This window comes from Condylura cristata, unplaced genomic scaffold, assembly GCF_000260355.1.
Source record: "Condylura cristata isolate star-nosed mole 26May11 unplaced genomic scaffold, ConCri1.0 scaffold00047, whole genome shotgun sequence".
Lineage (NCBI taxonomy): Eukaryota > Metazoa > Chordata > Mammalia > Eulipotyphla > Talpidae > Condylura > Condylura cristata.
The window spans coordinates 1330991-1345296 of record NW_004567148.1 but is presented as its reverse complement, the minus strand read 5'-3'; the positions used below and the strand labels follow the sequence as shown (position 1 = coordinate 1345296).

At 37.8% G+C, this 14306-nt stretch overlaps 1 protein-coding gene across 2 annotated transcripts in view; it reads left to right on the top strand.

The window, feature by feature from the left end:
• The window catches only part of GXYLT1 (glucoside xylosyltransferase 1), a 45958-nt gene extending 31928 nt beyond the window's left edge, over positions 1 to 14030 (top strand). For both annotated transcript variants that reach the window (XM_004694775.2, XM_004694774.2), the window contains 4 exons: positions 2369 to 2620; positions 7323 to 7446; positions 7738 to 7910; positions 13042 to 14030. In XM_004694775.2, the coding sequence (XP_004694832.1) occupies positions 2369 to 2620; positions 7323 to 7446; positions 7738 to 7910; positions 13042 to 13203 (711 nt within the window). In that variant the 3' untranslated portion in view covers positions 13204 to 14030. The remainder of the gene's footprint in view (positions 1 to 2368; positions 2621 to 7322; positions 7447 to 7737; positions 7911 to 13041) is intronic.
• The last annotated feature ends 276 nt before the right edge of the window (positions 14031 to 14306 follow it).

Sequence of the window (14306 nt, the reverse complement as noted above, 5' to 3'; positions counted from 1 at the left end):
ATGGGAAGAGAGATGGGGTCTGACTTGAATAGGGAGCACATTGTCAAGAAATCTGATGACCCCCTTAGACTCAGGCATTAAACAGCCACCTCTCCTGGCCAGGCCTCATGGCAGGCTGGTCTGACTGCAGGATCTGCTGGAACATCTGGTCAGGGGACCAGGACTCAGGGAGGCTGGCCTCCCCTAGCTGGAAAGGGTGGGCACAGCCAGGTCTCCCAGTGGCCTTCTTAGAGCATGTTGGGAATGGGACATGAGGCATCTTACAGGCCTTCTATGAAAAGGGACTCAAACAACCATTGGCAAGTGTATGGGTGCTGAGGAACACAGATCTCTGCTCTCCTGCCTCAGAAGTACTTCAGGGTTGTGTCAGGTGAAGAGTGCTGATCTGGAAGCATGCCAGTCTGGGAGATACCCATAGAAATGTGAGGCAATGAGAGCAAGCTCTGCTTAATTGTCCATTTTGGTTTAGTCAAGCTGATCTGGAGACCTGTTAAGAGAAACAGACCCAGAGTACCAGACTCTGCAGCAGGAAGTGTGAGTGTGTAATCTGTCCTTACCTTTGTCCTGTGTGACTTTGGTCAGCTTATTTAAAGGCCCTGAGCTTACCTTTGTCCTGTGTGACTTTGGTCAGCTTATTTAAGGCCCCTGAGCCCCAGTGTTCACCACCTAGGAGAGAGACTGGCCTGTCTTCAAGGCATGGAAGAAAAAGGGAGACCATGAACAAAACAACCATCATCACCTTTAGAGCCCCATCACAAGGCAGCTTTCCTATGCACCTGAAAAAGAATGGGGGGTGGGGGGTTGGAGATAATCTTATCCCTGATTAAACGGGGACTTCATTTTTCCCCTTTTATCCATTATTGGGAAAGTGAAAACATTAAGGGATATTTTGCTCCTTTTAACTTTTCTCTATCCAAGACACTTACACATGGTGGGTAAGGAAAGTTGGAGCGGGTCTAGAGCTTGAATGACTAAATCTCAGGCATCTGTCCCCGAGTTCTGCAGGCATGCTTATCTTTGAGAAGGGCCTTGACCTCTGAGTCTGTTTTCTCATCTGTAAATGGAGCAACTAATAGCCAAACTGTGTGACTGCTGGGAAGAATAAATGGGATAACAAATATAAAAGTGCTTGGCATCAGATCTAGCACATTTATGATACATGAGGAATGCTTCTCCTATTTCTGGTCCTTTCTCCTACTTGCACTTTATTTTATATGTTTTCAAATACAGAGAAGACCGTAAAGAATTGTACAGGGAACATCCACGCATGTTCTACCCAGATTCTACAATTAACATTTTACTATTCTGTATCTATAACATTTACTATTCTGTATCACATGTCTGTTCATCTGTCTAGCCCTCTGTCCATCTAGCAAGCCACCTGTTCTCAATACTTACTATTGTTATGTAACAGAGATTCTCCCCCAAAGATACTGACTTAAAGCAGCTATTTTGTTATGCTTAAAAAACAATTGCTGAAAAGAACTCATGTAAGCCCTATGAACTCCTTCCCTGAAAATAATCAGGAAATTACTGACGAGGTTGTTAGTTAACCTTATGTCTGGTCTCCAGCTGGCAGTGGGGTAAATTTAGAGCTTTATGGGATAGTTCTGAATCTACTGTAAGTACATTCTGTAAACATTCTTTACTCTAAATATGCTTAAGTTAGCCTTATCATTGATTCTTAATACACTGGACTAAACAGCACATCTAAATTTACAGGAGTCAGATTCAAAAGCCCATAGGTAAGACAGAAAAAAAGAATTACCCTGGAAAGTTCCTGGAGGAGGCACATATTGGAGATCTGACATTTCTCATAACACTCTGGCCTAGTCTTCTTACCCTAGGCAAGTCTTCATCTGTATTAATTGCACATTTTCTTTGATTTGTTAGGAGACAGCACAGAGGAAGAGCAGCATCCCGAAGCTAGGAGTAATGGGTTGGCTCCGAAGCAATAGAAAAGTACCACCCTTTAATGTTATAGACAAATATGAGAAGTTCATTAGATCTTCATTTATATTGATTTATTTCTATATTTATCTCAGGAAATTAGGATTTGATGTACAAGTTCTCAAGTTAATTTTACCTTGAAAAACATTTCTTCCCTGATCTTCGTGAATATTGGTTATATTTTTCTTTGAATAATGAGTTTTCTAATTTGTTTCTATAGCTCTTTCTTTTGTAAAAATTAAGATAAAGATTAGCAAAGTATTTACACTGTTGTAAAAAAATAACAGATTTAGGGAAAAATTATTGCTTAAAATATAAGGTAGCTTGTTTCTTAGGTATCTTTTATAATTAATGTCTTTTGGGTTTTATATTTACTATATAAAATTCTAGTTAATGATTCAAATCTCTTTCCTCATAGTTAATCCTGAAAGAAGTTGACTCATTATTGTATGTTGACACTGATATCCTGTTTTTACGGCCCGTGGATGATATTTGGTCTTTGCTAAAGAAATTCAATTCAACACAAATTGCTGCCATGGCACCAGAACATGAGGAGCCTCGGATAGGCTGGTATAACCGCTTCGCCAGGCACCCTTATTATGGCAAGACTGGGGTGAACTCCGGGGTCATGCTGATGAATATGACGAGAATGAGAAGGAAGTATTTCAAGGCAAGTCGTCAATACACAGTAGTTGTGTAACATTTGTCTCCCTTTCCTTCAGGTTGTTTGGTTTCCAATTCAGTTTTATTAAAAACTAGGTTGAACTAGTCAGAATTTTCCCACTGATCTATGATAATTGAAGAGGTGTGTTCTCATGGTGCTCTCTATTAGGTTGGAAAGTAACTAGTTCAAACCAGAAGGCATTGCAGGGCATAGGCAGCCCCTCAGCAGGGGGTATCTTCCTAGCCTGCTGTCCCGGGTGGTGGTGGTGGTGGTTTGTAGTTGCACAGCTGTAGGTTGGTTGACTCTGAAGAGTGATGCGTCTCAGGGGACCCCGTGACCTCTTGGCCTGGTTCAAACCTTTCTCTTTGTCTGGGTCCAAGAGATCTTGTATATGTTTTGAATGTGTCTGGGCTTCAGTTTTCTGTGAAATGAGGATGATAGTTAGCAGTACCTGCATCATTGGCCTGAGTGAGTACAGACTGAATTGGAAAAGTCCCTACACATGGTAAAAGGTATTGGCTGTTTTGGTGCTCTTAAAATAATTAAACATGAAAAATAATGTAAAATAATAAAATAATTAACCTAAAAAAAAAACAAAAAAAAAAACCCTGCATGTTTCTTAGCTCCCGGTTTATGGAGTCAGTGGATGTTAGGCTGTTTAAATTCTCTGACTGTCCTTTTTGAGTATGTGAATATGATGTACTGTTTACCAGTCTCCTGTCAGTGAGTCTTACGTGCTGAATTTTAAGTCACTGTAGTTTGTGGGTTCTGGAATCAAACATTTCATTTTATTTTTAGCTTTGCCAGCTGTGTATTGGTTATCTGTTTAAAAGAGGTTCCTTTAAAATTCTTAGGTCAGAGCATGGCACACAGCAAGCAATTAAAAGTTACCTGAAAGTAGTGACTTATAAACACCCATATGGCCTTAATATTTATTCTTGTGAATCTAGTTATGGCTAAAATCAACAGTAAGGGACAGTATATCTTTCATGAGCAGAGTAAGTTTGCATGCATATATTTGTCATACTTATGTTTGTCACATGAATTAGCACCATTATTTATTATTTCTTTCTATATCTGATTTAATTTTTGCCTTATTTAGAGTTGTTCCTTAATATTTAGTAGGGTTCTTGATGTTTTTGGTATAGATAGTTTTACTGTTTGCAGCTATCATCACCCATCTGTGTCGATAGTTTATTTTTATCCTAGGACAGATTGTGCATCTATCTTCTGTAAATACAGTATCCTCTTATTATTTTTTTTCTAATACTCTCCATGTTCTGAGATCTTGATTTCAGTTCAGTTTTATTTCCCATAATTAAATGTATTAATAAAGCCAGTGTAACCTCTGCTGTCAGCTAAGGGTCAACAAATTTCTTACATTATGTAATTTGTAAACATATGTTGAGATGTAGAACTCATGTAATTCATGTACCATAAAGTTTTACCAAATAAAATAGGTGTAATGCCATGGGTTTCTTTTCTGATTATTAACTTGGCTATGCATGGTAATATTATACCAGAAGATGGTGCTCTAAGATTATCTGCTAAGGAATAATTTAAGTTCTCAGTAATTCATTTGAGATTCATAGACTTATGAGTAGTCATGTTTCAAAGAACTTTAGCAATAATTTAGTAATACCATTATTTGATTTTTAAAACATTAAAAAATAGAGTGATGTAGTTCAGACCTGTGATTTTTTATGTCAGTGTCATTTCTTCAATATTGTAAGTTTCTTTTCTTTACCTTTTGTTTTTTTATGATTGTTCTAAATTTCAAGTTTTGAATATCCTCACATAATGAGAAAATTCTTATTTTCCTTTTTAGATCAAGAGGAATTTTGTTAACATGCTCAGTGATTTATATTAGAGCCATCCTTACAATATTTTTTTAAAAATCATTTTGCTAAGTGAAATTCATTGTTATTTTTCCAGATTTTGATGGTGGTGGGATTTGATTATATTTAATTACTGTGTACTGCATTCTGAGAAACTTATAGCAGATAAACTAATAGCAGATTATAAACTATAGCAGAAACTAATAGCAGATTATATTTAATTTAAATTTATAAATTTTTTTTCTCAGAAAGTCTGACTTCCTCTCTTAAAGGACGTTTTTCATACCTCCATTGAATCTGTAATACATCATAGAGTAGCTCATGACAGCACTTTGTGAACTATAAAGAAATATCACTTTTAAAAACTTCTAATCTGGCCCTCCCTGTTGGCGCAATGGGGTTAAAACATGACACTGCAAGCTAGCTACAACCACTTCAGTGCGAGTTTGATCCCTGGCCCCTGGCCCTGGAGGTGATCCATCCACTTGGCCAGCAGACCTCTCCTGGCCCGCCCACTGCTCCCCTCAGCAGTGTACTTCGTGGATCTGCCTGTTCTGCTCCCCACTTTGCTGACGAATCCTCTCACTGCCCCTGCACTTCTGGCCTGTACCCCAGTTCTGTATGCATAAAATATCTTAAGAAAAAAACACCTCTAATCTGTCATGAGCCATTGCTTTTGGATAAGTAATATAAATAAATTAATATAAAAGCATTAGACACAATTATTCTGTTAAATTGCTGTAAGTGGGGGCCCTCTCTGGAGGCACAGTGGGTTAGGATGCAGCACTGCAAGCTGGTGGCAGCCGCTTCAGTGTGAGTTCAATCTCTGGCCACGGAGGTGACCCACATGGCACCTCCCCTCAGCAGTGTACTTCGTTGATCTGCCTGTTCTGCTCCCCACTCTGACTCTGGGGAATCCTCTCACCGCTCCTGTACCTCTGGCTTGTACCCCAATTCTGTATGCATGAATAAATAGATCTTTAAAAAAAAAAATTGCTGTAAGCCATTAACAAACTTACTCTTAATTCTTAGTCTTATTAGATGTGAAAAATTCTCTGGTTGGTATTATGTAAACTGCACTGTGAGGAGTACAGGTGTAGGTGACAGCTTTTAAGAACCCTAACCGGCTTAGAATTCTACTTGTCCTACCCACCCCAGATTCTCACACCCAAAGTGCTCTTTCTATTCTGGTTTTCTTGGATACTTTTGTGTTTCTAAATAATGAGTCATGAGTTGCCCCATTGAGGCTGAAAAGCCCCCTGAGGGAAATTCAGTATCTGTATTTGATTCTTTAAAAAGATGAAAATATTAAGTTGATGGATCATTATGATGTTTATCTGTGCTCAAAAGCACCCTTGTACTTAGTGGGGAAACAGGATACTCTTTCCAGTTATAGTCAAGGCCAGGTTACTGTGGCACCACAGACACCATGTAATACTGCATCAGGGGTTCTCAGTCTGGAGGAAAGATAAGCCCCTTATTCATGACAGAACAGGTAGAAACATTAGGAGATAAGGTCTTCACTACATGCTGTTGACGCCTCTCTAAACTAAAAAACCCAGAACATAATTACAAACTACAGTATACTATGAAGCATACAGCTAATTTGAAAATTAAAGTATAGGAATTCCTACTTTTCTGAGGAAAGACAAGCTAATGCCTGTGCTGACTGACCCAGTAGTGTCTTCTCTGTAGCAGAGTGTCTATGATAACCTGCTGGAACTGTGCTGATGTGCAGACACCTCTCAGTGAATCAGCACCCCCTACCAGGGTAGTTTTTGTGCTGGCACATTTCCAGCCCTGTGATAGCAAAGCCTAATGTCTTCAAAGCGAGTTGGATGAGTCTGTCCCTTCTTTAAGCACTCTGTAGCGTGAGAGACTCCAGGGGCATAACAGACCTCTTTTCTGGAATGTAATCTTCACAGTAGCCAGCAGTGTGGCAGGAAGGGAGACTTTTGCAGCTGTGTCCTGCTGGGAGGGGCCCAGTTACTTTTCCTAACAAATCTTTGTGTGTGTATTTGTGGTGCCTGTTTGCAGACTCTTACTTGAATCTTGGAATGGATGAATAACATACTTTAGGGAATATAGTGTGAGACTCCAGTTAAAATAGGTACTACACTGAGGAGCAAACTTGAAAGAAATTGACAAGATAAATAGGAGGAAAGTTTTAATATGCTAATGAGAGAACACTTGAAAACTTGAACATAGAAAGTGGTATCACATTCTTGGATGAGAATATCTTGTCTTAAATAGGCCAGTTGTCAACGAGAATTGTAGTAAATAGACACAAAATGGGTAATTTTCTCCTTTACTCATCTCTGTGATATAATTTTTGTCCAGCCTGTTTTTTTTTTTGCTAGATTTATCAATTTCAAATGATTTTTGAAAAAAAATGTCAATTATAAAAGATTAGCAAATCAGTTTTGAGAATAATAGTGATGCTGGTACCAGTAATAGCAACAGCTAACACCCAGTATGTACCGTGTGCCAGATGCTATCCAAGGTGCATTAGGTTTCTGTTAGCAACCCTCAACATCTCTGTAGCACAGACTCATCTGCAGTTACAGAAACCATTTGTATTTTACCACAAGGGCACCTTAGAAGTGCTTGAGCTTTCATGTACTTTCCTTTCTTTCCTGACTTAGTAGTTTTATCACTCCTAAATTCAGCTTTGGAGATCTGCTGTTTTCCCCACTCTTGCTGGACATCCTTGGACATCCTTTCTCAGTTTTAGGGGTGTGAGATCAAGAGAAGTTTGCCTTTTTCTTTGTTGGTCTGCCATGATTGCCTGGGGGAGGAGTGGGGAACTGTCATGGTGCTGCTGTTTTAAACTGGATGTCTGAGGGTCTCTTGAATGCATTTCCCAACAGAATGATATGACGACTGTCCGATTACGATGGGGAGACATCCTTATGCCCTTGCTTAAAAAGTACAAGCTGAACATCACATGGGGTGATCAAGATCTATTGAACATAGTATTTTTTCATAATCCAGGTAATCATTGTGTTACTCTGTGCATTTATCATAGTGAATAGGTAATAATTAGTAAAAAAAAATGAAAATATGTATTTATTTGACTTTAGCTTATATCTGTGGTGATTGCTATTTATATTAAGACAACAAAACATTTTGGAATGATAGTTTACTTGAGCAAGATCTAAATGTTTACTATTTTGAATTTTAGCTTGTAAGAGTTGTGTTTTTAAACTACTTTTTTTTTTTGAAAAGTGTTAATTCTATGAAATTGGGGCCACTTACTTCATTGTTTTGTCTTTCTTCATGTAGAAAGCCTTTTTGTTTTTCCTTGTCAATGGAATTATCGACCAGATCACTGTATATATGGAAGCAATTGTCAAGAAGCAGAAGAAGAAGGAATTTTTATTCTTCATGGGAACAGAGGTGTTTATCATGATGATAAGCAGCCAGCATTTAGAACTATTTATGAAGCACTGAGAAATGTAAGCATTTGTGTGTGTGTCTCTGTGTATATACTTCCAAGCCTATAGAGAATTTATAAGAACAGTACAAAGAATTAAGAATTTCGCATCATTTACTCAAGTTCATCAGTTATTAATCTTACTGTTTGCTTTGCCATTGCACGCTCTCTCTTCCTCCCTCTGGCCCCCCCCCCCCCACACACACACTGTTTTTCCTGGGCCATTTGAATGTAGATTGCCTGCATCTGAACAAACTCTCTTTTTAAACACATAACAGATAACAAGCCCAGATCCATGTGGTTTTTTTTCTCATCTTTGATTTAAAACAGTTTCTTGGTCTTTGTCCTCTCTGACTTGGGCATGTTTAGAGAACAGTGTCCTTTCAGCTCTCTTTTGAGCATTCCTTAGGTTACGCTCAGGATCTGCCTTTTGGCTAGAAGGGGGTAAGTGATGCTGACTTGCGGAATGCTGATTTGGCTTCGGTCAGAATTTTGTTTAATTTCCCCACTATATTGTGAAGTTACCTTTTTCCCCCTTGTCAGAACTTTACGGGGAGACTGTATAATCATGCAAGTGCTCTACATGACCCTAGTGGATTTAGCATGCGTTGTTGGTTCTTGTTTAAACCACTCTGTCCTATTCCAGTTAAATCCTTTTTAACATTGGCACATTTTCTCATTTTCTTAATTCTGTAAGACATTTAAATAATGTCAAAAGTGTTCCATTTATACCATCACCTTCATTTCTCTCCCTGCAAAGAACCACTGTACTATAAGGAGTTCAGGATTTATTTCCAGTCCTCTTCCTCTCCCCTGCGTGCGCCCACCCCAACCCCCATGCAGGTGTGTTCTCAATACTGTGTTCAGAAGTTACTTGGATTAGATAAGGTCTTTCATCCTCTTTTCAGGGTGAATATGTCATTTTGAAACAAAAAAGAGGTCATTTGTGTTAGTATGTTTTCAGTTCTTGCCCCTTGACCATTTCTGTTCTTGTTGATTTAATTTTCGTTTTTTTACTATGTGGAAGTCTGAACTATATAAAAAATGGTTTATTCTTAACTCTCACTCCTGTCCCATCCCTTCCACCTAAAACTTCCACCCTGCCAGGTTACCAACTTTATTATTTCCTGGTCTGTTCTGTGTTTCTTTTTGTAAGATAAGCATCTGTCTCTGTGTTTTGTAATTAACTATCTTTTTCTTGTATGGAAGGTAAATACTGCTTTTGTTCATTTTTTTCTTCGTTTGTTTCCATTTAAAATAATCTAGAAATCCATGCATTTATAGGTATCTTCCTCATCTTTTTGTTTGTTTTTGTTTTACACTTGTATGACATTTCATTTTATATATGTACCAGAGTTTATTCAACCAGTCTGTTATGTTTGGACTTTTTTGTAATCTCCATTACTTTGAATTATAAATAATGCAACAATGCATGACTTTACCTTGTGTATGTATATATTGTTGGGAGATGTACCTTCATGGTAAATTTCTGGTAGTGGGGTTACTGGATTAGAGATTCTGCTGATTTCCCCTCCAAGAGGTTGTCTGCATTTTTGTGAACAGTTTGAGGATACCTGTTCCCACAGTTTCAGCAGTGGAGTGTATGATGATATTCTTATAGGTGAAGAATGGAATCTCGTGTAGTTTTAATTCACATTTGCTTTTGAGTGAGATTGAGTAAATACACTGAGAACTATGTTTAAGGCCATTTTTATTGATTTATTTATCTTTTGGTGAATTTTCTTTCAAGTTTTTCACCCACTAGGTTTCTACAAATAACTTCATTGAGATGTAATTTATATAGGCAAAGTTAACCCATTTAAAGTGAGCAGTTCAGTAGTTTTGGGGGCATATTTACAGGGGGCAACCGCTCAGTCTTCATGTAACTAGCTTCTGCTAGATACTGCCTAATTTTATGTGGCTGTGGAGACAAGACAAAGTAAATGATAGGAATGCTACGTTAGTATGTAAGTGTGGCAGTCAGAGTTTGATGCCTGGTTGCTGGATTCCTATCACAGATGACTACAATCCTCTGACCTAGGATTGCCTCATTAACAGGATAAAAGTACTTAACCTGCTGTGGCAGAGGCTGTATTGGAACTTTTCTATAAAAGCCAGAGAAGTGCTCATTGATGAGGAAGGGGCCTTGATGCATGAAGAAGAGCCTGCAAATGGCAAGGACTGCCTGAGAAAAAGCTCAGGAGTCATGAAGGATGTGTGGGTGCTGAGCTGTTCTGCTTGGCCTGATGGTGAATAAAGGTGGGAGGTGACTGGGCTGGTGTGGGCATGTAGCTCACACGCCATGTTAGGTGGTTTCGGCTGTGATAAGGAATTGAGGTTTTTCTCTGGGAAATTGGTGTTTTTTCAAACAGGCTAAAATTTAGTATGTTATTTGCTGAGATTCTTGTCTTATAAACTTAACAAGAGAGGGTTTCTGAATAATCAGTTTATCATGATACAGCTACACTCACTAAAGAATTATGAAATTTAGTGTTGATTTTCATTTATTTTAATGTGGCAGACTTTGTATGTCTTAAAAAATCAATAGTGTATTTTAATGATGCTTTATCTTGGGTTGTCAGGAAGTGATAAAAATGAAAAAAAGTACTTTTGGGATTCTGAGGCTGCAAGATAGAAAAGAAACACATTCCTATAAAAATGCGATTTCTTTGTTTCCTTTGAACATAAAAGTTCATTATTAAGGAATTAAATCTCCCTAGTTTTATCTTTTCTTTGGTTTATAAGTATACACCTTTAAAAAACGAAAGAATGGTTTTAAGTTGATTAATATACTTCATTTAAAAAAAATAAATCGCATTTTTAAAATGACTTCAAATACTAAATTAATGATTTTTGTGTTTGTTTTGGATCTTTATAGCTTGTGTCTACCCGTTTTTCAATTTAACAAAGTTTATCAGGTTTTATGGTGCTGTTGGTTAGTGTTTTTATCTACGCTTATCTATAATTTAATGAAAAGTATAATTTTTTAAAGGATTGCATTCAGACAAGGACATTTATGCAGGTTTTAGACAGAAACTTAGTCATAGCCATTGAATATAGTGGACAGTATGAATTATAAAGCATGTGAACCATCTTTAAAATGTAAATGCATAGCTGTGCCTGCCAGCAGACCCTTTTTTACAGCCTATACATGCTTGTTATTAAATATTAGTTGTAAGTAAAAAATAGTAAGATTAAAAATTATAAATTCAAAATGAGAACAAAACATTTTATTGCTCTATATGGTATTTGCTGCGTCAAGTATTTCATTCTGAATTATTATATTTCTTGGTGTTTCTGTATTAACTTTGATTTACTTTATACCCTGCTCATATTTGCATAACTGCCTCTGCCAGGGAGTCTTGAATGTTTCCCTTTCTACTACTTCCAGGGGCTTGTTGGCAGTAGCATTTTTTGAATTGACCTGCCACGCTGCCGTATTTTGAAAATGTTCTGTTCTTTGAAAATTCCTTGCATCACCTGATAGTGGTTACGATAGCCTTTCAGTTGACAGGCTTTTGTATAAAGCATGACTTTTCGAAAAGTTTGTCTTGGGAAGTCTTCCTTCACTGCTGAGCAGGAAAGGTGAAGGTGAGTTACTACAGCGTGCTGGAGGACTGCAGCCTGCAGGAGACCTCTGGGTGCAGGTCATGTGTACACACTCTGACCCCACCAGGACGTGGAGACTGCGGGCTGTCTTCGTGCAGGTTGAAATGCTGGCCGTTTATCAGTACCCACAATGGTCATATCACTTGTGTTTTATGGTGACTAACCGAGCACTAATTTCTAAGGCACTCTTCTCATTTCTGGAGAATACTCATCAAAAAGCTGTCATCTGCAAACACTGGGATTTAATGCACACAAAAGTGAATGAATTAAATCTTCAGTACTTTATTTGCCTCTGAATTCACTTTTAAGTGCCTTTGCTGTTTTCATTTTACTGACATGCTGTAGTGAGGAGAAGGTCAGTATGGTCTGTCACTTTACCTGTGCCTCCCCAGCACAGGTGTCTAGGTCCAAGGGGTTCTTGAGTTCAGTATCTTCATTATAATGTTGATGTGGCAAAAGAAATCCCTTCTGCTCAGGCTGTGGAAAGGAAACTTCATTGTTGAAATAAGCATTCTTCTACTGTTGGTTCTCTTGAAGTTAGTTTCCAAGCATCTGTCAGTAAGGTTAAATGTATCAAGATTTCTTGTATATTTTTTGTACATGTTGAAGTGATTCTTGATAGTATAATGGTAAAGGTGAAAAACCTTGGTGGTTTCCTTTTTCAGCTGGTAGCTACTATTAACTCCAAACAGATCTATATATATAAAAATAATAACATTTTTTTTGCAACTCCTCATTGTTACATGAACTTCTCTTTCAGCCAGTCTTTTGCCACTGACTTGGCACAGTGTTTTTATTTGGATGAACAGTGCTGATTGAGTGCTTGGAGCAGGGGCGGAATCCTGGCCGCACCACTTACTTCATGGTCACGGGAAAATGATCTCTTAGCTTAGTTATGTCATTTCTGTTTTTTTTTTTCTTCTCCAGTTAGATAGCAGAAGGGATGATTATTGTACATGTGTAAATTCAGCCAGCTGAGAACAGAACTACTCCAGGATGTTACAAGTACAGGGTAAAGGACTGAAAGAACTTGGCTTTGGTGTGAGCTGCATGGGTATCTCCAAGGTGGTCTTGGTGCTCATGTGGTAACAGATATTCTAGGTTCACAGACTTGAGTTCTGAACAGTATTGGGGTATAGTCCAGGTCATCATACCAGCTTGTTTTGTTTCTGCTTCTGTGGCTTCCCTGGGTACTGTCCATTCACTGGGACCTCTGCCTCGTCTTTCTTCTTCTGCGCTTCAGCCAGCTTCTGGGTGTCTTGTTGCTCCGGTGTCTCTGCTCTCTTAACATGTTCTTGCCTCGGTGTGGCCTACCCTGTCTTCATTACTTCTCAACCGAGCTGACCCTGATCCGTCAAAGAGATGGGCCATGACTTTCTCCCTCTCCTAATGTGAGATCATAGTTTAATTCCTTGAAAATATTTGTTGAGCATAGATTTTTTAATGAGACTTAACGGATGTTGTCAATATTAAATTGAAGTTGCTTGGATTACAAGTAAATCTACATATATTTATCTTGTCTTTTTTATTTTTTTTTCCTCTAGTGTTCTTTTGAAGACGACAGCATCCGTTCCTTATCAAACCTACTAGAACTGGAATTACAAAAGACAGTACATACATACTGTGGGAAAATTTACAAAATATTTATCAAACAGCTAACAAAAAGCATAAGAGATCGTTATGATCGACCACCAAAGGAAAGGTGACTCTTGGTAACTTCTAAAATTGAATGAATTAAAACATCAAGATATCATAGGATGTGTGAAGGAATAGTCTTGGACGAAATGTTTGGGAAGGAATTTATTCATCTTCAGAATCATTTTTTCACCTGAAGAAGTTACATAAGCAATGCATACATGTAATGAAGAATAAGATAAAGCCCACATTCAAAGACATTTTTGATCTATGATGTTTTGTAATGTGATTTTAATGTTTTGCTGTCATTCCAATATTGATGAAAACCTTGAATGGTTGTAATCCTCACACTTGGGTTCATTCTTATTCTCCAGTGAGCAAGGACAGTTGGGGTTTATGGAAAGATGTACCTCATGCATGGTGGAAACACTCAAGCTGTGAGTAGAGCAATAATTTTACGTCAGCACTAACCTCACTTTAAATGTGTGAGAAAACAGTTGTTTACAGGAGCAGAAAAGTTCTGTTTCTAAAGAAATGTGATGTGACCGCTGTAGCCGTTGACAATCTATGTGCCTTTATGCATTTCATCTCTGTTTTAAGATATTTTTTGTGACAATCATGCTTAAGATTATTTCGAGATTTTAAGTAAGCTGCACATTCAAAATTGAGCTGTATTAGAAAGGAAAAGCAGCGCAGTTTTTGTGTGTATGAAATGTATTTCTTTTTGTGTATGCTTATGTGTCTTGCCAAAACACAAATCGAAGATTGTTAAAACAGATATTTTTGGAAATTTTTTATTTTCCAATTTATGGGACTGTAAATGAAAACTTTCAGCTTTACTGGGCATTCTGGAAATGAAAACTGCTATGCTGATAATAAAATGAGAACCTGAATAGTATACTTACGATGGCAGAAAAGGGGATGGACCAAAATGCATTAAGTTCTATACTTCTGTGAGTAGTGATCTTGGTTACAATGGAGCAGAAAAAGTGGTCCTTTTAAACTTTTTTTCTTCTACCTCAAAGTGGCTTTGCAAAAATATTTTAGAAGCAGATACTTCTTACAGAGTCTTTAAGTTAGACGACTTTCACGGATGATTTGGATTAAGAAGATTGTTACATCTGACTCTAGAAAAGCAGTTTTGGTTGTGCATATGAGGAAGATAATGTATATA